At 42.7% G+C, this 24919-nt stretch overlaps 1 protein-coding gene across 1 annotated transcript in view; it reads right to left on the bottom strand.

Annotated features, from left to right (window-relative positions):
* Kif11 (kinesin family member 11) overlaps positions 1 to 21685 on the bottom strand; it is a 64350-nt gene extending 42665 nt beyond the window's left edge. The window contains exons 1-5 of the mRNA XM_045134159.1: positions 21398 to 21685; positions 3251 to 3383; positions 1922 to 2019; positions 1757 to 1835; positions 43 to 228 (exon numbers count right to left, since the gene is read on the bottom strand). Of these exons, the coding sequence (XP_044990094.1) occupies positions 43 to 228; positions 1757 to 1835; positions 1922 to 2019; positions 3251 to 3383; positions 21398 to 21474 (573 nt within the window). The 5' untranslated portion in view covers positions 21475 to 21685. The remainder of the gene's footprint in view (positions 1 to 42; positions 229 to 1756; positions 1836 to 1921; positions 2020 to 3250; positions 3384 to 21397) is intronic.
* Positions 21686 to 24919: the final 3234 nt, after the last annotated feature.

Raw genomic sequence — 24919 nt, forward strand, 5'->3', positions numbered from 1 at the left:
CATGAAAATTTGGAAGCATTTCCTTCTCAAAGACTGAATTACCTTGTTTCGGGGATCATCAAACATTTGTAGCCTCTCAGAAACATCAGAGGATGGACTAAGAAGATCAAAAAGTTCTTCATTATAAATTTCCAACAGCGATACTTTGACTGAAAACTCAGTACCATTATCAGTGAGTTTTTCAAAAATTTGATGAAGGGTACGTGGAATTATACCAGCCAAAGGATCCTGAAATTATATTATTAGAGATCAAAATAAAGAATGTGATTTACTGTAACAGCTAAAACATATGACAAAGGCCTCCTTTATAGTTTATTTATCTGTGATAAGGAGGATTGAACCCAGGATCTTTTGCATACTAGGTCTCCCTAAATTTCCCAAACTGGGGCTCATATTGCCTCAGTCTCTGCTGCATCTGGGGTTTCAGGTACACACCACCACACCTAACTAGTTTACTTATTTATTTTCTTGAAACACGGTTTTAGCCCAGGTTGTCCCAACTTGCAATCCTCCTGGCTTCATGTCTGGCTTATGGTATATTTAAACCTAAACCAGTTAGTCCCTCTTCTCCAGTTAGTCTAAATGCAACATAAAGCTGGCTCTGATGGCACACCTTTAATCCCAGTAGCCAGGAGGCAGGGGTAGGAGGAGCACCATGAGTTCAAGGCCACCCTGAGAATACAGAGTGAATTCCAGGTCAGCCTGGACTAGAGTGAGACCCTACCCTCAAAAAACCAAAAAAAAAAAAGAAAGGAAAAAATAATAAGATACTTTGAGAAACACACGTAAAGAAACCCTATTTCAGGGCTGGACAAATGGCTTAGCGTTTAAGGTGCTTACCTACAAAGCGTAAGGAACCAGGTTCAATTTGCCAGAACAACATAAGCCAGGTGCACATGGTTGTGCATTCCTCTGGAGTTTGTTTGCACTGGCTGGAGTCTCTGGTGTGCTCATTCTGTCTCTCTGTGTGTGTCTGTCTGTCTGTCTGTGTCTCTCTCTCTCTTTTTCCCCTGAGGTAGGGTCTCACTCTAGATCAGGCTGACCTGGAATGCACTATGTAGTCTCGGTGGCCTTGAATTCACGGAAATCTTCCTGCCTCTGCCTCCTGAGTGCTGGGATTAAAGGCATGTGCCACCATGCCCAGCCTCTGTCTATCTTAAATTAAAAAAAGAAGCTTGGGCTGGACAGATGGCTTAGCAGTTAAGCGCTTCTCTGTGAAGCCTAAAGACCCCAGTTCGAGGCTTGATTCCCCAGGACCCACGTTAGCCAGATGCACAAGGGGGCGCATACATCTGAAGTTCGTTTGCAGTGGCTGGAAGCCCTAGAGAGCCCATTCTCTCTTTTCTCTCTCTCCCCCTCTTTCTCTATTTGTCGCTCTCAAATAAATAAATAAAAATGAACAAAAAAACTCTATTTGCTTAAAAGGTCTTAGACTATTATTATTATAATTCTTATATTTATTATTATTTATATATATATTACTAATCTAAATTACAAATTACATTTTATCATGAGTACATCCATATAAGGAAAAAACATAGGCCTGGAAAGATGGCTTGGCAGTTGAGGCACTTGCCTACAAAGCCTAATGACCCAGGTTTGATTCCCCAGTACCCACATAAAGTCATATATACAATACATTCTCTCTATCTGTCTTTCTCCCCATCTCTGTCTCTCTCTAATAAATTTTAAATAATTGAACATATTCCCACAGATAAGAGAACTACTGCATTCTACTTGTTCTGTCCATCAATACCTCCTCCCATGTGTAGACTTCATTGGGTGACCTTTCACCTTCCATTGTAAAGGTTTTTCCAGTGCCAGTTTGACCATATCTGTCAAGATTAACAAAAGTGCTAAATCAAAACCAAATATATACATCTAAACTTCATCAAACTAAAAAAATAACTGTTTTACTTACGCAAAGATGGTGCAATTATAGCCCATGATAACTTCATCCAGAATTGGACAAACAACACTTCGGTACACATCAATTTGCTTTGTTGATGCTCCAAAAACCTATTTAAAAGAAAAATTCTTAACAAAGGAAAACATAATAATTCCTTTTAATAATTTTACTCACAAGAAACCAACTCAAAGTAACAATTAAAATTCCTAAGTAAGGGCTTAGCAGTTAAGGTGTTTACCTGCAAAGACTAAATACCTAGGTCCCATTCCCCAGTGCCCACATAAGCCAGATGCACAAGGGGGCCCATGTGTCTGGGTTTTGATTGCAGTAGTTAGAGACCCTGGTGCACCCATTCTCTCTATCTCTACATGCCTCTTTCTCTCAAATAAATAAATAAATTATTTTTTTTTAATTCCTTAGTAAGGCTTTAGAGATGGCTTAGCAATTGAGGCACTTGTCTCCAGTACCCACATAAAGCCAGATACAAAGGTGGCACATGTGTCTGGAGTTCTTTTGCTGTTGGTAGAGGCCCTGGAATGACTATTCTCTTTTTTCTCTCTCTCCCTCCCTCTCCTTCCCTCCCTCTCCTTCTCCCTTTCTCGCTCTCTTACATAAATAAAATATATTTTTAAAAATATCTAAAGCATGTGGTGGCACATGCCTTTAATCCCAGCACTTGGGAGGCAAAGGTAGGAGGATCACCATGAGTTCAAGGCCACCCTGACACCACAGAGTGAATTCCAGGTCAGCCTGAGCTAGAGTGAGAACCTACCTCGAAACTCCCCCCCCCCAAAAAATCTAAGTAGGGCTGGAGATACAGATGGCTTAGCAGTTAATGCACCTGCCTGCGAAGCCTAAGGCCTCTTGTTGGAGTTCTCTCCAGATCCCATGTTAAGCCAAGAACACAAAAGGTGAGACAAGTGCAGGGTCACACATGCCCACTAGGTGGAGCATGCGGAGTTCAACTGCAGTGGCTGAGGCCCTGACACACCAATTCTCTCCCCCACCCTCTCTCTCTAAAAAATTAGAAAACAAACTGTTAGCATTGTTCACTTGCCTGCAAAGCTTAAGGAACCAGATTCCATTCTCCAGGTCCCACATAAGCCAGATGCACATAGTGGTGCATGTGTCAGGAGTTCGTTTGCAGTGGCTAGAGGCCCTGGTGTGCCCATTCATATTCCCCCCGCCCCATCTCTAATAAATAAATAAATAAATAATATTTTTAAAATGTTAAAAAGACGTTAAAAAAACTTAGTATACCATGTTCCATAAGAAACTCATATATTTAGATTACATTAGAATAATCAAAAAGTAGCAACCGAATTAAAAGAAAGTAAGTACCATATCAAAAGTGTAGGTTTTCCTTGAGCTCTTGTCAGCCAATCCTGCAGTTCGTACACTAACTTCTTTTCGTGCATGATCACATTCTACTACTGAATGGGCGTTAGCTTTCCGCTCAGACAAATTAAATGGTCTATAAGAAGACATACAAAGTTACTCAAGAACTGTTAGGAGATTATTTAATAATGTTTTCATTAACTACATTAGTCAATAAAATTTTAAAATATAAAGTTGCTGATAGGGACTAAATGTTATAAAGCAGGCAGAACTATAAAGGTCTTAGTTTTCAGAAAAAAAAATCACTTAATTTTCAAAGAGAGTTGCTAGAGAGATGGCTCAGCAGTTAAAAGTGCTTTCACGCAAAGCCAGATGAAATGTGTTTGATTCCCCAGCACCCAAGTTAAGCCAGATGCACAACATGACACATATGTCTGGAGTTCCCTTGCAAAGAAGCCCTGGCATGCCCATTTTCTCTCTCCCCCCCCAGCCCCCACCCCCACCCCATGCAGCCCTGACTGGTCTCAAACTTAATATGTAGCTGAGTGAGGATAATAATCTTCAACTCCTGATCCTCCTGCCTCTACCTCCCAGGTACTCGGATTAAACTTTTGTGCACTACCAGGCCCAGTTTACCCAGTGCTGGGGAAGAAATCCATGGCCTACCACATGGCAAGGCAGGCACTCTACCAACTGAGCTACATGACCAAACCCAATGCTTAACAGTTTGTTTTTTAATTTTTTGTTCTTTTTTTTTAAAATTTATTTGAGAGCAACAGAGAGAGAGAGAAAGAGGCAGATGGAGAGAGAGAATGGGCATGCCAGGGCCTCCAGCCACTGCTAACAAATTCTAGACGTGTATGCCCCCTTGTGCATCTGGCTAATGTGGGTCCTGGGGAATCAAGCCTTGAACCAGGATCCTTAGGCTTCACAGGCAAACACTTAACCGCTAAGCCATCTCTCCAGCACTAATATTTTAGAGAGAAGGTGGAGGGAGAGAATTGGTATGACAGGGCCTCAGCCACTGCACTTGAACCCAAGACTCTTGCGCCACCTAGTGGGCACGTGCAACCTTGCATTTGTCTCGCCTTTTGTGCACCTGGATTAATGTGGGATATGGAAAGAGCTGGAACATGAGTCCTTAGACATCACAGGCAAGCACCTTAACTGCTAAGCCATCTCTCCAGCCCAATACTAACAGTTTTTTAAGTGTAGATACTAACACAACTTAAGATTAAAAAATGCACCTTTATATTTCTGTTCTATATGTCATCTCTTATAATCATTTATCAGTGTCTCCTAACAGAACTCAGGCCATCAGAGAAGAAAATTGTTTCATTTCTCCAGTGACCAGTACGATGCTTAACACTGTTAAATTATATCACCTAGGAAATGCCATTCCAAGAGGAATGATTAAAAAAAAAAAACTAAGAAAACCTTAAAAATGAAAAACAATTATTTTAAGACCAGGCATGGTGGCATATGCTTTTAATCCCAGCTCTTTGGAGGCAGAGGAAGTAGGATCGCTGTGAGCATAAGGCCACCCTGAGACTACATAGTAACTTCCAGGTCAAGCTGGACCACAGTGAAACTCTACCTCGAAAAACTAAAACATCAATATGTTAGGGGCTGGGAGATGGCTCACTAGAATGGTTAAAGGCACTTGCTTGCAAAGCTTGTTGGCCTGGGTTTGACCTCCCAGTATCCACATAAAGCCACATTCAAAATGTGGTGCCTGTGTGTAGCATTCATTTACAATGGCAATAAACCCATACAACCATATACATACATACAAATGAATAGAATATTCTCAAAAAACGGTATTTTAAATTTCTAGCAACTAAGGCCTTTATAAATCTGCCTGCTTCAATAGTATTCATTTAGTCCTCATTTAACTCCTATCAAAAGTCCAGGGTTGGAGAGAATGCTCAATGGTTAAAGGTACTTGCTTGCAAAGCCAGTGAGGGCCCAATACCCCAGATGTACATGTGTCTGCAGTTAATTTTAGTGGCAGGATTTCCTGGCACACCTATTCTCATTCATTCTCTCACTCTCAAATAAACAAGTAAAAAGATATTGTTTTAAAATGCAGCCCACACCCGGGCATGGTGGCACATGTCTTTAATCCCAGCACTTGAGAGACAGAGGTAGGGGGATTACTATAAATTTGAGGCCACCCTGAGACTACATAGTGAATTCCAGGTCAGCCTGGACTAAGCAAGACCCAACCTTGAAAAAAAAAATGCAGCCCACGCAGTTGCATTCATGCTTACATACTTGACCTGAGTTTATTTTTCCCACTGAGGATTAAAGGCCTTACATGTAAAGGTCAAACAAAAAAAATTATCTTCCCCTCATCATTAGAACGAGTTTGCTATTTATTTAGGAAGCATACCACAGCTTCCTCTGGCATAACCCACTCACTAATATTTTCTAAGTCATGAAAAGACCAGATTTGTGGGTTGGAGAGATGGCTCAACAGTTAAAAGCACTTGCTTGCAAAGCCTGATGGCCAGGGTTCGATTCCCCAGTACCCACATAAAGCCAGTTGCACAGAGTGGCTCATGTATCCATTTGGAGTTTGTTTGCAGTGGTAGGAGACCCTAGCACGCCTATACTCACCCTCTCTCACTCTCTGTGCCTCTCACTCCCTCAGGTAAATTAAAAATGTTTTAGGGCTGGAGAAATGGCTTAGCAGTTAAGGCGCTTGCCTGCAAAGCTGAAGGACCCAGGTTTGATTCCTCAGGACCCATGTTAAGCCAGATACACAAGGTGGCACATACATCTGGAGTTCGTGTGCAGTGGCAGGAAGCCCTGGTGTCCATTCTCCCTCTCTCTCTCTCTCTCTCTTCTGTCTCTCAAACAAGTAAATAAAAATTTTTGAATAACCAGATTTGTGATCTGAGGAAATTTGAGAACTCTTGGTTTAGTAATGCTGTCATTTGCCACTATACTGAAACCCATACATAAACATTAGTCATAGAAATATACACATTATTAAAAGTTCACTGTTCACTAAAAACAATGTTAGAAAGCTGGGCATGGTGTTGTACTCCTTTAATCCCAGCACTCGGGAGGCAGAGGCAGGAGGACTGCCATGAGTTCGAGGCCACCCTGAGATTACATAGTGAATTCCAGGTCAGCCTGGGCTACAGCAAGACCCTACCTCAAAAACAAACAACAACAAAAAAACAATGTTAGAGGGCTGCGAGATGGTTTAGCAGTAAGGTGCTTGCCTGCAATGCCTACGGACCCATGTTCGACTTTCCAGGTCCCACTTAAGCTAGATGCACAAGGTGACTCAAGCATTCAAGGTCACACCTCAGCACAGGGTGGTACACACATATGGAGTTTGATTACAGTGGCTGGAGGCCCTGGTGCACCAGTTCTCCCTATCCCTCTCTCGCTCATTAAAAAAAAAAAAAAGCCCAGTCGGTTGGGCTTGTCTCAAATGCCCACTAGGTGGTACAAGCATCTAGAGTTCAATTGCAGTGGCTGAGACCCTGGCATGACAATTTTCTCTCTCTTAAAAAAAAAATATTAGAACCTGCTTACACTGAGGTAGGCTCAGGGTTTCAAGTATGATGATTTGTGTGAATAAGACATTTTACTTTACCTAGCATGCCTGAATTACTCTCTTGCCTGAAACAGTGACTAAGTTAGCAAGTGAATACCATTGAACTGGCAGGACTAAGTAGTAAGAGATCTACACAGATCACACATTCCTAAAAGTTACCAAAATACTCAGAGGTGCTTTAGAGACTATCAGTACTAGCAGAAAAAGTACTTCCAGGGCTGCAGAGATGGCTTAGCAGTTGAGGTGCTTGCTTGCAAAGCCAAAGTACTGGAGAATCAAACCTGGGTTTGTTTGTTTTGGAGGTAGGGTTCCACTCTAGTCCGGGCTGACCTGGAATTCACTCTGTATTCTCAGGGTGGCCTCAAACTCACAGCAACCCTCGTACCTCTGACTCCCGAGTGCTGAGATTGAAGGTATGTACCACCACAACCAGCTTCCCCTCATTATTTTCAAGGTAAAGTCTCACTGTAGCTAAGCTGACCTGAAATTCACTATGTAGTCTCAGGCTGGACTTGAACTCACAGTGATCTTCCTACCTCAGCCTCCCGAGTGCTGTGATTAAAGGTGTGTACCACCATACCCAGCTGCCATAACATCTTTTGCCACCTATAACTAGAATATAGTGTTGTCTTGGAGTCTGCTATGCATTACAATAAATTTTTGTAGGAAAAAAAACACCAATCATACAGTAGCTCACTGTCTCTAGCTTTTATTCTGCCATTCCTTCCTTAGCTGTGAATTTAAAATAAACCCAACTTGAGCCGGGCGTGGTGGCGCAAACCTTTAATCCCAGCACTCGGGAGGCAGAGGTAGGAGGATTGCCATGAGTTCGAGGCCACCCTGAGACTCCATAGTGAATTTCAAGTCAGCCTGGGCTAGAGTGAGACCCTACCTCAAAAAAACAAAAAAAAAAATTAAAATTAAAGAAACCCGACTTAATAGTGGTGTAGGAACCACACCAAAGCAGCCTAGGAAAGAAAAAGACAAAAAATAAATAGCAAAATACACTCTTCTACTAAAAAGTGAGGTGTACAAGAAAGTACCCTTCAACATATTGGTCTTGACAAGGACTTTCTGAATATAATCCCAATTGCTCAGGCAATAAAACCATAGATTAACCACTGGGACCTCATGAAATTATAAAGATTTTGTACTGCAAAAGACACTGTGAATAAAGCAACCTACAGAATGGGAAAAAATCTTTGCCACCTATATATCTGATAGAGGATTAATATCTAGGATATACAAAGAACTCAAAAAGTTAAATAATAAGAAATCAAACAAGCCAATTAAAAAATGGGCTATGGAGCTAAATAGAGTTCTCAAAAGAAGAAATACGAATGTCGTATAAGCATCTAAAAAAATGTTCTATATCCGTAGTCATCAGGGAAATGCATATTAAAACTACAATGAGATTCTACTTCACTCCTGTCAGATTGGCTACCATCATGAAAAAGAAAAGATCATAAATGCTGGTGGGGATGTGGAAAAAGAGGTTCCCTTCTACAATGTTGGTGGGAATGCAATCTGGTCCAGCCATTGTGGAAATCAGTGTGGAGGTTCCTAAGACAGCTAAAGATTGATCTACCATATGACCCAACTATAGCACACCTAGGCATATATCCTAAGGAATCATCTCATTTTCTTAGAAGTACGTGCTCTACCATGTTTACTGCTGCTCAATTCATAATAGCTGGGAAATGGAATCAGCCTAAATGTCCCTCAACTGATGAGTGGATAATGAAGATGTGGCACATTTATACAATGGAGTTCTACTCAGCAGCAAAGAAAAATGAAGTTAGGAAATTTGCAGGAAAATGGATGGATCTGGAAAGGATTGTACTAAGTGAGGTAACCCAGGCCCAGAAAGCCAAGCATCGCATGTTCTCCCTCATATGTGGATCCTAGCTACAGATAATTGGGCTTCTGTGTGAGAAGGAAAAAACTCAGGAACAGAGGCAGGTAAGCTAAAAAAGAGATACAAAGGGAAGAGAAAGGAAGGAAGGAGGGTACTTAATAGGTTGATATTGTATATATGTAAGTAGAAGAATAGACTAATGGGGGTGAAAAGGCCCAAAGTGAGGTCAGGGGAAGAAATTGAGTAAAGGAAAGGTGGAGGGAGGGCTATTCAAAATCTAAAAGGATATAAATAAATCACATAGAATCCTCCGGTTTTGGACAATGGAACACTCAGGAGCCATAGATCATTGCTAGAAAATTTTCAGTGCCAGGGATGGGATACCTTCCAGTGAGTTGTTGGCCAGGGAGGTCCCTGATGCCCCCAAAACATTATAGGCCACTGCCAAGACCCTTGGTTTCCCACCAGGAATAGATGGTAAGACCCTATTGCAGAAGACTCCACATACTTGAGTTGCAAGGCCACTGAGAAATCCTGCTGAAACTGAGCTGATAACCTCCTCCATGTAGACCAACTGACAGAAAGCTAGAAGATGACATTCTACATGCAGTTCAATGGGAGAAAGAGATACCACCAGTGAAGATACTCAACAGTGGACACTGAAAGCCTTATAATTGGCCAGCCAGGCCAAATGAGCCAACAGGTGCAGTAGTAGTCTGTCATGGTGGAAACCAACTGTCCTCCAATTGGACTGGAGGCCTCTTCATGGGGGGAAACACATCACTGATACTGAAAACTTAAAACAGGGGTAGTCATGAGCCCTAGGGTTGTAACATCTGCTGATGTCTGGATAAGTGTGTATACTATGCTTATCAAACGGCCCAGTAAGTACTTCTCTTAATATTTATACCTTTATTATATTAACGCTCCTCTCACTTTGGGTAGAGAATCTATTCTTTTTAGGTGGCAGTGACCTTGGGATGACTCAGAAGGCAAGTAAGGTGCTGAGAAGAAGTGACAGAGGAGTTCTCAGCACCTTACAAGGCACAGGGTCCACTGCGGAAGAGGTGGCGTAAAGAATGTAAGAGCCAAAGGAAGGGTAGGCCTCCTTACAACGTGCTCCTCCAGACACAAAATGACCTGGATATCCATGACCTCACAGTGCCTGACACTACCTACACAAGACCATCATAAGAGGAGGAAAAGATCATGACATCAAAATAAAAGAGAGACTGATTGAGATAGGGAGGGAATATGATGAAGAATGGAATTTCAAAGGGGAAAGTGGGGGGAGAGGGTATTACCATGGGATATTTTTTATAATCACGGAATATGTTAATAAAAATTGAGAAAAAGGAAAAAAACCTGCTATGATCTGCATGCATTATATCAATTCTATTCCGATAAGATCCCTACCTAATGCTGCTCCTGCTCGTGTAACCTTTATCAATTCTCTTCCTCCTCCCTTCTTCTTATGGAGAAAGAGTATCCCTATGTTATCCAGGTGGCACAAGCCTATAGTTTTCCTACTTCAGCCTCCTGAATAGCTGAGACCACAGGCTCCTGCTACCATGCCTGGCCTTGTCTTTTGTTTTCTTTTCCTTTTTCTTTTTCAAGGTAGGGTCTCACTCTGGTCCAGGCTGACCTGGAATTAACTATATAGTCTCAGGGTGGCCTTGAACTCACGGTAATCCTCCTACCTCTGCCTCCCAAGTGCTGGGCTTAAAGGCGTGTGCCACCAAGCCCGGCTAAGGCCTTGTCTTTTCTTGACTAAATCAGTAGAAAAACAATTTGTCTTCTTCTGATGGATGATTTAGTGGGTATATGTAATGAGAATATAAGATTTTTTTTTGTGGCAAGCCCAACAGACTAGCCTTTTTTTTTAATGCAAGAGAGAGAGGGGGCTGGAGAGATAGCTTAGCGGTTAAGCGCTTGCCTGTGAAGCCTAAGGACCCCGGTTCAAGGCTCATTTCCCCAGGACCCACATTAGCCAGATGCACAAGAGGGTGCACGCATCTGGAGTTCATTTGCAGTGGCTGGTGGCCCTGGCATGTCTCTCTCTCTCTCTCTCTCTCTCTCTCTCTCTCTCTCTGCCTCTGTCTGTCGTTCTCAAATAAATAAAAATAAACAAAAAAATTAAAGGGGGGATTGGCATGCCAGGGTCTCTAACCACTGTAATCAAACTCCAAAAGTGTGCCTACCTTGTGTGCATATGTGACCTTGTATCACCTTGTGCATCTATCTGGCTTACGTGGGATCCAAAGAGTTGAACATGGGTCTTTAGGCTTTATAGGCAGTATCTTAAGCACTAAACTATCTCTCCAGCCCAAATTTTTTTTAATTGTTTAGTTATTTGAAAGAGAAAGAATGGGAATGCCAGGACCTCTTGCTGCTACAAATGTACTCCAGATACATGTTGCACTTTTGCATCTGGCTTTATGTGGGCACTGGGGAATCAAACCTGGCTGGTAGTCTTCAAACAAGTGTCTTTGACTGCTGAGCAATCTCCCCAGCACCAATAATATCAGTTTTTAAAAGTTAAGCCATCTTTGCATCCCTAAAATAAATTCTAGGATATATTTTCTAACATTAATGAATTCAGCTTGGTAATATTTTATTTAGGATTTCCATCTATAAGAGAAATTGGCCTGTAATATATAGTAAAATTAAAAGGGAAAATATCGGAATTCAGAAAACATGTTATTCATGGGGTTGTCTCTAGCTGTAGAAGTGGGCTGTAAGTTTGAGCTGGTTTCAATTGAGGCAAAAACATGTCATTCATACATTAGTCAGCTTTCTGTCACAGTGATAAAATACCTAAGAAAAACAACTTAAAAGAAGGAAAGATTTATTTGAGCTCATTATTTCAGAGGCATTACCATGGAATATTTTTTATAATCATGGAAGTTGTTAATAAAAAAAATTTTGAAAAAGAAAAAAAATAAAGTCAAATAAACCCAGTATTGCATCCAGGGGGAAAAAAAAAAGAATCCACACTAACACTCTAACATTACAAAAAAATAAAAGAGAATCTAAAGCTAGCAGAAATGACCAAATATTAGAGAAAAGATAAAGTAGAAACAGGAAAAAATGAAAAATGTTGGTTCTTCAAAACAAAAGCGTTTAAGAGGCAGAGGTAGAAGGATTGCCATGAGTTCAAGTCCAGCCTTAGACTATATAGTGAATTCCAGGTCAGCCTGGGCTAAAGCAAGACCCTACCTCAGAAAACAAAAGTAGTACGTTGGCAAACCTTTAACTATATGTACCAGTGAAAAACAAGCTTACTAAAATTAGAAGTGAAAGTGGTAATAGACTTTACAAAAATTAAGATGATTAAAGAGTGCAATGAACAATTATATACTGACAAAATTTTACCTAGCTGAACAGATTCCTAAAAATACAAAACCTGGCTAGGCATGATGGCTTACACCCTTAGTCCCAGCCCTTAGGAAGCCAAGGTAGGAGGACTGCCTGAGTTCAAGTCCATCTTAAGAATACAGAGTTAGCTGGGCGTGGTGGCGCACACCTTTAATCCCAGCACCCGGGAGGCAGAGGATTGCTGTGAGTTCGAGGCCACCCTGAGACTCCATAGTGAATTCCAGGTCAGCCTGGGCTAGAGTGAGACTGTACCTCGAAAAACCAAAAAAAAAAAAAAAAAAAGAATACAGAGTTAATTCCAGGTCACCCTGGGCTAGAGTGAGACCCAACCTCAAAAAATCAAAATATAAAATAAATAAAAATAAAAACCTGCCAAGACCAAATCACAAAGCAATAGCAAATCTAAATGACCTGTAACTGGTGAGATTTAATCAGTAATGAAAAAAATCAGACAGGGTCTGGAGATGTGGCTTATTAGTATAGGACATGCCTAATATGCACAAGACCCTGACTTTGGTCCCCAACATAGAGGTGGGGGGGGGGTAGAGGAGGGAGTCTGACAAAGAAAGTCCTACAATTTCTCATCTTCCCAGAAGCAGCTGGCCCTAAGGTTCAACTTCCAAGATGCTGCTCAACACGCATGCCTGGGAGCTACCGCCTAGCCAGGAGACTAGCCCAAATGGAGGCAGCCATGGCCTCAGTGGAGGGCACTGCTGGAGGATGAAGCCACCCTAGCTGTGAAGAGTGAGGAAGAGGCCATCCACATGCTGGGAGGTAAAGCCTATAGTGTGTATCCCCATGCTGGAAACAGGAGAGATCAAACTCCCAAAGTCACCAAACAGGCCAGGCAAAGCAGTGGTACAGTACAACTTGGTTTTGTCATGTTGTGACCACCTTTAACAAGAAGAGTCTCAATGCCAACTCTTAAACCTTATTTAGTCCTTACTTTCTCTAATACCACTTTGCCCAGGCAGGGAGGGAAGGAAGAGAGAAACTCAGGACCGGATGGTTTCAAAGATGAACTATCAAATATTTCAAACTTAGTCATTCTGAGACTAGGTGGGATTTCCCTGATAACAAGACCATACAAATGGGCCAGCTAATCTGACACTCAATTCCAAGTGTGACAGACAGTTTATTTGCAGTAGCAAGAGATCCTGTCTCAAAGAAGGTAGAACATACACATTTTATTTTATTTTATTTTTTTGGTTTTTCAAGGTAGGGTCTCACTCCAGCCCAAACGGACCTGGAACTCACTATGTAGTCTCAAGGTGGCCTCAAACTTATGGTGATCCTCCCACCTCTGCCTCCCAAGTGCTGGGATTAAAGACGAGCGCCACCACGCCCGGCCCGAACATACACATTTTAAAGTTGTCCCCTGATTTCCACACACCCACACCCCCTATACTCAAATAATAAATTTGTTTTAAAAAAAATACAAAAGCCAAGTGTAGTGGCACATGCCTTTAATCACAGCACTTGAAAGGCAAAGGTAGGAAAATGCCATGAGTTTGAGGCCACTCTGAGAGTACTTAGTGGATTTCAGATCAGCCTGGGTTAGAGCGAGACCCTACCTCAAACAACCAAAAAAAATATATATATAAATAAATAAATAAATAAAAATACAAAGACATGTGAAAACTGCAGATTACTATTCCTTATACCACTCACATAAAATTTCAAAGCCAAGGGGCTGGAGAGATGGCTTAGCAGTTAAGCGCTTGCCTGTGAAGCCTAAGGACCCCGGTTCGAGGCTCGGTTCCCCAGGTCCCACTTTAGCCAGATGCACAAGGGGGTGCACACGTCTGGAGTTAGTTTGCAGAGGCTGGAGGCCCTGGCGCGCCCATTCTCTCTCTCTCCCTCTATCTGTCTTTCTCTCTGCATCCGTCGCTCTCAAATAAATAAATAAATAAATAAAATTTTTAAAAAAAAATTCAAAGCCAAGGGCTGGAGACATGACTTAGCTGTTAAGTTACCTGCCTGTGCAGCCTAAAGATCCAGGTTCAATTCCCAAGTACATTAAAACCAGATGCATAAGGTAGTGCATGCGTCTAGAGTTCATTTGCAGTAGTTGGAGGCCCTGGTGTGCTCATTCTCTTCCCCCAACCTCTCAAAAGTAAATAAATGAAATATGTTTAAAAAAAATTCAAAGCCAGGTAACCCAGATCCAGAAAGCCAAACAGCACATATTCTCTCTCATATGTGGATCCTAGCTACAAATGTTTAGACTTGTGTGTGAGCTGGAAGCAAAAAAATCAGTAACAGAGGCAAGTAAGCTAGAAAAAGACTATAAGGGAGGGGGGAGAGAGAACTTTAGGGGATGGTATTGTATATATGTAAGTAGAAGAACCTTACAGGGAGTGGAATGGCTTAAGTGAGGCCAGGGGAAGAGATTGAGTAAGAGAAGGGTGGGGGAAGGGTCAATCAAAATTCAAGATATTCTAAGTCAGACATGGTGGCGCATGCCTTTAATCTCAGCACTCCGGAGGCAGAAGTAGGAGGACTGCCAAGAGTTCCAAGGCCACCCTAAGACTACATCGTGTATTCCAGGTCAGCTTCAGCTAAAGTGAAACCCTACCTCAAAAAAAACAAACAAAAAAAATCAAATCAAGATATTCTGAATAAGACATATGAAAGCCTACTTCTTTGGATAACGGCACATCCAGAAGCCATAGATTGCTAATAGAAAATTTTCAGTGCCAGGGATGGGATGCGTACCAGTGAGTCATTGGCCAAGGAGGTCCCTGCTGCCTCCAAAACATTATAGGCTATTGCCAAGGCCCTTGGTTTCCCACAAGTAACAAATGGTAACATCCTATTGCTGAAGACTTCACATGGGTTGGCAGCAAGATCAGTGAAAAAAATCAAGCTGGTGTGGAGCTGAAAACCTTCTCCCTGTAGACCAGCCAACTGAAAGTTGGAAAAAGCTGCACTGCATGCAGCCCTATGGGAGACAGAAGTCATCAGCGGTGAAAACAGTGGACACTAGAAGCCTCAAGTTTGACCAGATAGGCCAAATGACCAAATGGGTGCAATAGTGGCATGTCTGCTCTGGAGGAAACCAACTGCTCTCTACTTGGACAGGAGACCTGTTCTATGGGAGAGAGTACATGCCTGGTACTGAAAACATAATCAAAAGCCTATGGCAGGGGAGGTCATGTGCCTTAAGGGTATAAAGCCTCTTGTCTCACCAAACTGCCCTGAAAGCACTACACTTAATGTTCATACTCATATATTAATGCTACTCACACTGTTGGTTAGAGAAGCTTCTCTTTTCAGATGGTGAGGACCACTGGGATGAACCAAAAGCCAACACAGTGCTGAGAAGAAGTGATGGAGGAGTGCTCAGCACTGAAACATCTCTATCACACCCTCCAAGGCTCAAGGTCCATTGCAGAAGAGGTGGAGAAAAGAATGTAAGAGCCAAAGGAAGGGTACAACTCCTTACAATGCTACTGTCCAGACAGAAATTGGCCTTGATATCCACAACCTCACAGTGCCTAGCAATACCTTCACAAGGCCCTCATAATAGAAGAAAAAGATGATGACATCAAAATAAAATAGAAAGTAATGGAGAAAGGGAGGGGATATGGTGGAAAGTGGAGTTGTGAAGTAGAAAATGGGGGAGGGGAGGGAAATATCATGGTTTATTGTCTGTAAGTATGGTGGTATATACACTTAGCACTTGGAAGGCTGGGCAGGATGATTAAGTTTAAGGTCCTCCTAGACTACCTAATAGAGACTATCTCCAAGAAAGAAAGAAAGAGAGGAGAGAGGAAGGAATGGAGGGAGGAAATGAAGAATGGACCTCAGGCTGGAGAGGTGGCTCAGGGGTTGAAGGTACTTGTTTGCAAAGCCTACCAGCCCAGGTTCAATTCCTCAGCACCACATAAATCCACACACACAAAGCTGGGCATGTATCTGAAGTTCATATGAAGTAGCAAAGCCTTGGCATGCCCATTCTCAGATCCTCCCTCTTTCTCCCCTCTTACTCTCTGAAAGCAAATAAATAAAAATATAAATAGGGCTGGAGAGATGGCTTAGCGGTTAAGGCACTTGCCTGCAAAGCCAAAAGGATTCAGATTTAAGTGCCCAGGACCCGCATAAGCCAGATGCACAAAGTGGTACACACATCTGAAGTTTGTTTGCAGCAGCTGAAGACCCTGATGTGCCCATTTTCTCTCTCCCTCTTCCTCTCTTGCTCAAACTAATTAATTAATTTAAAATATTTTTTAAAGGAGGATTGCCATGAGTTCAAGGCTACCCTGAGACTACATAGTTAATTCCAGGTCAGCCTGGACCAGAGTGAGACTCTACCTCAAAAAAATAAAAAATATACATTTTTTTGAAATACACAACAAACAGAAAAAAGAGGTTGGAAATGGTTCAGCACTTAAAGGCACTTGTGAAAAGTATGACAGCCCAGGTTCAATAGCCCATGCCCACATAAAGCCAGCTTCATAAAGTAGAGCATGCATCTGGAGCTCCCTGGCACACCCATTCCTTCCTTTCTTCCCTTCCTGCAAGTAATAATTTAAAAAACATTAAAAACAAGCTGGGCATGGTGGCACATGCCTTTTATCACAGCACTCAGGAGGCAAAGGAAGGAGAACTGCTGTGAGTTCACACTGATACTACATAGTGAATTCCTGGTCAGCCTAGGCTAGAGTCAGGCTCTACCATGGAAAACCACACACATGCACACACATACACACACATACACACACACACACACACACACAAAAATTAGCATACTATGTTGAACAGCATATGAAAAAGATTATGCAAAACCAGGCATGGCGGTGCACGCCTTTAATCCCAGCACTCGGGAGACAGAGGTAGGAGGATCACCGTGAGTTCAAGGACACCCTGAGACTACATAGTTAATTCAAGGTCAGCTTGGGCCAGAGTGAGACCCTACCTTGAAAAACCAAAAAACAAACAAGCAAACAAAAAGTTATTATACACATGGCCAATGCAAGGATAACTCAACATACAAAAACTGATCAGAAAGAATTAACAAAATGAAGAGAAAAAAACCCTTCCTGTCAACTGATGAAGAAAAAATATTTGACAAAATTCAAAAGCACTTCAGGCTAAAAACACTCAGTGAACAAAGATCACAAGGAAAATAGCTCAACATAATAAGAGCCAAATACAAAAAAAAAAAAAAAAAACCTTAGCAAACATGAAATTCAATTCAAAGACTGGAAGCTTTACCTTTAAGTACAAGAGTTCTTTCATGACTTCTGGTCAAAAGAGCACTGTAAATTCAGCAAGAGCAAGTAGGCAGGAAAAGGGAAAGGGAAAAAAAAAAAAGACACCCAAATTGGAAAAGAAGAAATACACTTATCTCTGTTCTCAGATGACAGGAATGTTTTTGTTTTTGTTTTAATCCATATGTATTTTTCGTGTGTGTGTGTGTGTGTGTGTGTGTGTGTGTGTGTGTGTGTGTGTTGCTGGGTATCAAGCTCAGGACCTTGAACATGCAAGGAAAGCACTTTACCACAGAGCTACACAGTTCCTTTTTTCCCTCTTCCTTATGAGATGAAGACTGAGCTGAGGAGATGGTAGACCCATGGATGAGCAAAATGCTTCTTGTCCTTGAACTCAGGTCCTCAGAACCCAGGCAAAGGCCAGACATGGTGGCACCTGCTTGTAATACCAGTGCTGAGGAAGCCAAGACAGGAGATCCCTAGGGCTTGCTGGCTAGCAAGTCTAGCCAACTGGTGAGCTCTAGGTTCTATGCAAGCTCTTGTCTCAAAAACTGAGGTGGGCAGCAACTGAGAAAGACACCGAGCCTCAACTTCTGGCTCTACACTCACACACACCTACACACACCTACACACACGCACACCCAGGGAGGACAGTGGGGTGAACAAACAAGAACACTGTGTCATGATACGTGAAGGAAGCCACCACAGTGAAACCCACTTCAGCACTAAACTAAAACAGTAATTAAAAAACATGCATGGTGGCAGACACCTGTAACTAAAAGTTTTGTTTACCAACACATTGACTTATCCATACAACGACGTTTCTAATGAATAAAAATAAAAATAGAAAAAAAAAGTATATCAAAAGAGAGAATCAGCCAGGTGTGGTGGCACATGCCTTTAATCCTAGCACTTGAGAGACAGAGGAGGAGGATCGCCATGAGTTTGAGGCCACCCCGAGACTACATAGTGAATTTCAGGTCAGCCTGAGCTAGAGTGAAATCCTACCTCCAAAGCCCAAAACAGAGAGAGAAAGAATCAGCTGAGCGTGGTGGCGCATGCCTTTAATCCCCAGAGTTGTGAGTTGGAGGCCAGCCTGGGACTACAGAGTAAGTTCCAGGTCAGCCTGGGCTACAGTGAGACCTGCATTGAAAACCTGAGAGAACCAGCTTAAGTTGCATGGTAAGACTGCTTTTTCAAGGAAAGCAAAACACCTGTCAACATATAAAACCAATCCATAGAATGAGATTAAAAATATGTGCAGGGCTGGAGAGATAGCTTAGTGGTTAAGCGCTCGCCTGTGAAGCCTAAGGACACTGGGTTCGAGTCTCGATTTCCCAGGACCCATGTTAGCCAAATGCACAAGGTAGCACATGCATCTGGAGTTCGTTTGTAATGGCTGGAGGCCATGGCATGCCCATTCTTTCTCTCTCTCTCTCCCTCTCCCTCCTTCTCTCTGCCTCTTTCTCTGTCTGTTCTCAAATAAATAAAAAATGTGCAAATCTGAAGAGATTATTATTTAAATATATAATAAACTTCTAAAACTCAACAACAAAATCTAATTTAGAAGTGGGCAAGTGCTAGGATACAGCAGGGTACAGCTCAAAAGTAGAGCTTTTCTAGCATGAATGAAGCCCTGAGTTCAATCCTTCCACAGTTAACACTACCAAACACCCCCTCCCATCCCCCCAAAAAAATTTAAGACACTTCTCCAAAGATATGCACTACATGAATAAGAATAGATGTTCCACATCACTTATCACTGGGGAAATGCTAACCAAAGCTAGTATGGGAGGGATTGGTGAGGCAGTTGATCTACCAATCTACCTACCAGCATTGGGAGATAGGAAAGGGAACTATAATGAAATACTGTCACACTTATTAGGATGGCTACTATGAAAACAAACAACAACAAACAAAAAAAGAAAAACAGAAAAGTGTGGGTGAGAATGTAAAATAGCACAGCCACTATGGAAAACAGTATGTTAGTTCTTCAAAAAAGTTAACAATTAGCATATGATCTAGTGATTTCATTTTTTGGTTTTTGGTTTTCCGAGGCAGGGTCTCACTCTGGTCCTGACTGACCTGGAATTCACTATGTAGTCTCAGGATGGCCTCGAATTCATGGCAATCCTCCTACCTCTGCCTCCTGAGTGCTGGCATTAAAGGCATGCGCCACCACGCCCTGCTTGTGATTTCATTTTTAGACACCAAAAAAATTGAAAACAAGAGTCTTGAAGAAACATCTGTACATTATATTCATTTTGTGCATTTGGAACACAAGTTTTTAAGACTAGGAAGAATGAGGGGAAGGAGTTGTTAAGGGTAGAGAGAAAACAAGTCAGTAGCTAGATCAAGTAAACCAGGATGTGTAAACTGTGGCCTGTGGGTCAAAATTTGGCCCTTACCCTCCGAAGATCTATGACTGCTTTGACAGTTTTAAAGGGTCATTCTAAAATTAAAACCAGACACTAAGTGACAGAAATTACATGTTGCCCCCAAAGCCTAATTTTTTAAAAACTATCTCTTGATCAAAAGGAAAAATTTTCCTTTACATAAAAACTTTGCAAACAATGAGCGCCTCATATGTTGCTTATTAAGTTTAATGACAAATTTGTAGCAAGATTATTTGACAGAGAAATCCTAACCAGAAAAAAGAACTATACCAAATTTATTGTCCATACTAGACACAACTTAAGCATTTCCGTGTTGAAAATGTAAACGAAATTTATCCTAAGGCAAGCACAATAAACATCAAGTTCAAAAAAGTGTGGATAGAGGAAAGAAGGAGCACAGCTATGATTTAAGTGACAGACACTCAAATGTTTGTTAGTGTCCCTTGTAAGTATTTTGTAAGGAACAAAAACAAAATCGAAGAAACTAAAAGCAGTAAGTTAGTATTGCTTAGCTTTAGTAAACAAACAATTTTAAAATTTATATTTGTTGTTGTGCTATTAATAAAAGTCACCACAGCCTTGTGTTGCACACCTTCAATCCCAGCACTTGGCAGGCAGAGGTAAGAGAATCACTGTGCGTTTGAGGACAGCCTTAGACTACGGAATGAGTTCCGGGACAGGCAGGGCTAGAGTGAGACCCTATGGGTTGGGCGGGCGGGCGGGGCGGGGGGGGGGGGATATGAATGAAAATCTCCAAAATAAGTGGCCCTGGGCTTGCAAGGGGTGTCACTGACTAGACTTAAGTCGCCACCTTTCTTCTCTGGAACCTAGTTTTAAAACTTGTCCATCACTAGGGCCTGCTAGCTTGTATCTGTAATCCCAGAACGCGGGGGTTGAGGATCGCCAGGAGTTCAAATCCAGCCTGGACTACATAGTGAGTTCCAAATCAGTATAGGCTGTCAAGTGATTCCTTGTCTCAATTTTAAAAAGGGGGGGGGGGCCTGGGTGTGGTAGCACACACCTTTCATCCCAGCACTTGGGAGGCAGAGGTAGGAAGATCGCTGTGAGTTCAAGCCTGAGACTTCACAATGAAACAGTGAATTCCAGGTCAGCCTGGGCTAAAGCGAGACTACCTCGAACCCCCCCCCCCGCCAAAAAAAAAAAAAAAAAAAAAAAACACCACAAGGGAGGTGGATTATATTCATGTATGAAACTGTCAAAAACATTTTTAAAAAATTAAGCCACCGAAAAGTACAAAACCTTTGTCATTACCTTTGATTGATGGCTAGTCTTGCCAAAGCTTAGCTATCAAGAACTTAACAGTTTGTTGACAAGAGGGTCTTAAAATAACCTTTTCAATTTTGAGAATACTTTTGGGTTTATAGAAAAATTACAACAACAAAATTTTAGCAGCAATAAAAAAGACACACAAAAGACATCTACATGAATAAACTGCGGGACGCTTCTAAGAAACTGCAAGAAATACCGAAGTCACTAATGAAGCAACAATTTCAACAAGTTCATTTTAACACTGACATTGGGGAGCTCGGTCCAGCAGGAACCTCTAAAACTAACATTCTGCTTAGATCTCACGCCAACCTGACAGCATTTTTACCGAACCAAAAACACTGTAACCCGCACAGTTTTGATGCCCTGGGGAAAGGCGAACAGAACCCTTCTGCGGCCCCGCGCAGGAGGGAGCCCAGCAGCAAAGCCTCGCCCTACCTGCATCTCACCACCACCTGGATGTTCTTGCCCTTCTCTTCTTTCTTCTTCGCCGAGGAATTGGGCTGGGACGCCATGACTGTGCCGCCAAACCCTGACGGTCCGACCGCGGACTCGGGGGCTCTGGGTACCTGAGTGTCCGCCTGCTCCCGCGGGGTGCTACGGCGGAGACACGCGGCTCAGCGTCCCCGCTGTCCACCCAGGACTCTGGCCGTAGCGACTGTCCCGCACCAGCGGGAGGCGGGGGACAGCTGCCGAACCTCCAATCTCGTCTCGGCCCAGGAGCCCAGCAACGACTCGGCGCCTCAATTTGAAAAAGGAGCGGAGTTGCCAGGCCAATAGCAGCGCGGGCGCGCAGGGCATCATGGGACGCGGCGTCCTCCCTGGAGCTCCGCCCACGGGGCGTGGCCAGAAGCGAAGGGAACCGCGGCTTCCCGCGCGCCAGCCGCGAGCTCGCAGTGGAAGGGCGCGGCGCGGGTTTCAGCGGAGCCTGCTTACGCAATCGCGCCGCCCGGACTACATATCCCACTGTGCCGGGCTTCGCGGACCTCCGGCTTTCCGTAGGCGCGCTTCGAACGTCTGGATAGACCTGGCCAATGGAGGTCGCGGGGGCCCAGGAATAATCAGGCGTAGACTCTGTGGCTGGATTCCTCTTCGGGGCCACGCTTAGGCACGAGAACTTATATGCCTCTTGTCCCCTCCGTGGTCCTCCTCTTAAACCAACTTCCACAGCTCAGACAGTCTCTCTATTACGCCTATAGCCACCTGTCTACCGATTGATTTCCTTCGATGACTCCTGGGTGTCTCGAAATGGATCTACCCATAACGGGACTCCATTCCCTTGCACACACTAGTCTTCCTCACCGTCACGCTCGGAGCTAACAAGTACCTTTGGCTGCCCGGCGTGGTGGCTCACGCCTTTAATCCCAGCGCTTGGGAGGCAGAGGTAAGATGATCGTCATGAGTTCAAGGCCACCCTGATATTACAAAATGAGTTCCAGGTCAGCCTGGGCTACAATGAGACCCTACCTCCCTACCTCGGAAAAAAACAAAAACCTTTGGCTCTTCCAAAGTACAATTCTGTTTATCTCCTGTGCAGTCACCCTAGTCCCTGACTTTTTAATCTTTTCTCTGAATGAGTTGTCATCAGCTTTTTTAAATCTCCCTACTTCTGGGCTGGAGAGATGGCTTAGCGGTTAAGGTGCTTGTCTGCGAAGGCTAAGGACCCAGGTTCGATTCTTCGTGGTCTCACGTTAGGTAGGAACTCATCTGCATTAAGAAGGTGGATGCTGGAGGAGGATCAAGGAATTTAAGGTGATTCTGGGGTATAGCAAGTTCAGAGCCAGCCTAAGACCCTGAATCGACTTTCCCGAAAATAAAAAAAAAACGAATCAGATGCCTTTTATTTGCTTTTATTTATTTATTTATTGGTGTGTGCCTGTTCGGTATGTGTGTGGACTGTGAGATATGTGGTATATGCACGTGTGTGCACATATGTAGAACCCATGTGTCCATGTGCATGAAGAGGCCAGAAAGCATCAAGTGTCCTTTTCTTGTTGCTCATCTGTGTGCTACCGCAACCCTGAGCTGCTGAAGATTAAACCCAGGGCCTTTACCTGCTATGCAAATAATCTGCCACAGAGATACATCCCCAGCCCTTGTACATGATTTTTGAAGGGGCGAAATTTTAAATCTCGTTTTTGGTTTTTCAAGGTAAGATTTCACGGTAGCCCAAATGGACCTCAAAGTAACTCTGTAGCCATACACTGGCCTCAGTCACACAGTGGGCATCCTACCTCTGTTTCCTGAGTGCTGGGAATAAAGTCATGTGCCACATCATGCCCGCCCAAATTTAATTTAATTTTTTAAATTTATTTGTAAAGAGAGAATGGCACCCATAGTAAATTCCAGGTCAGCCTGAGCTAGAGTGAGACCCTACCTCAATTTAAAAAAAAAACAAAAAAAAAAAAAACTGGGCTGGAGAGATGGCTTAGCCGCTAAGCGCTTGCCTGTGAAGCCTAAGGACCCTGGTTCGAGGTTCAGTTTTCCAGGACCCATGTTAGTTAGATGCACAAGGGGGCCCATGCATCTGGAGTTCATTTGCAGTGGCTAGAAGCCCTGGCACACCCATTCTCTCTCTATATCTGCCTCTTTCTCTCGATCACTCTCAAATAAATAAATAAAAATGAACAACAACAAAAAAAAAAAACTGCAGAGAGAGAATGGTCACTCCAGGGACTCTTGCCACTGTAAATGATCTCTAGATATATGCACCACTTTGTGCATCTGGCTTATGTTGGTACTGGGGAATCGAATCCAGACCATCAGACTTTGCAAATAAGTACCTTTAATCAGTGAGCAATCTTTCTAGCATCCAAATTTAAATATTTGTTTTGTTTTGTATTTTGAAGTAGGATCTCCCTCTAGCCCAGGCTGGCCTGGAATTCATTACGTAATTTCAGGGTGGTCTCAAACTCACAGTGATCTTTCCTCCACCTCCACAGTGCTAGGATTAAAGGTGTGCACTACCACACCCAGCAATTTAAATTTTTTCAAGACTTGTTACAGCTACAATTATCATTGTGAGGATTAAAATAATAATATATGTAAGATGCCTGACAGATAATAGGCAAAAAAAAGCTTTTTCTTTTTCTTTTCTTTTCTTGCTCCTTAATAAATATCAAACAAATATTTACATTGTAAGTCTTTTGGATTAATGCCAAGAATTGAAAAAATAATAAAATTAAAAAGTACAGTCTAGCCCAGGCATGGTGGTACATGGCTTTAATCTCAGCACTCGGGAGGCAGAGGTAGGAGGATCACCATAAGTTTGAGACCACCCTGACACTACATAGTGAATTCCAGGTCAGCCTGAGCCAGAGTAAGACCCCACCTCAGAAAAAAAAAAAAAAAGAGTACAGTCTGAAAGCCAGGTAATAGTGGTGCATGCCTTTAGTCATAGTACTTGGAGGCAGAGGTAGGAGGAGCACAGTGAGTTTGAGGTCAGCCTGGGACTACATACTGAAACCAGCCTGGACTAGAGTAACTCAGTAGTTGGCAACTTGCTAAGCATGCACTAGACCCTGATTTGGATCCCCACCAGGGTAAAAATAAAGCTGGACATGTTGACACATATCTATAATGCCAGCACTTGGTAAGTACAGGTAGCGGATAACCAGTTTGAGGCCAACCTGGGACACACAATGAAACCTCGATGCAAAAAATAAATAAATAAACTGAAAAATGAGATAAAGGGTTAATAAAGAGATGGCTTAGTTTTAAGGTGCTTGCCTGTGAAGCCTAAGGACCTGGGTTCGACTCCCCAGAATGCACATGGTGGAACATACATCTTTTGCAGTGGCTGGAAGCCCTGGAGTATCCATTCTCTCTCTCTTTCACTTTAATCTCTCTACCTCTCTCAATAGATAAAAGTAAAATTAACAAAAGAAAAAATAAGATAAAATATGAAAAATTCAAATATCTGCTTTTGTGGTGGGGGGTTGTCTTTTTCTAAGCAAGACT

The sequence above is a fragment of the Jaculus jaculus genome, chromosome 1 (genome assembly GCF_020740685.1).
Source record: "Jaculus jaculus isolate mJacJac1 chromosome 1, mJacJac1.mat.Y.cur, whole genome shotgun sequence".
In the NCBI taxonomy this organism is placed as follows: Eukaryota; Metazoa; Chordata; class Mammalia; order Rodentia; family Dipodidae; genus Jaculus; species Jaculus jaculus.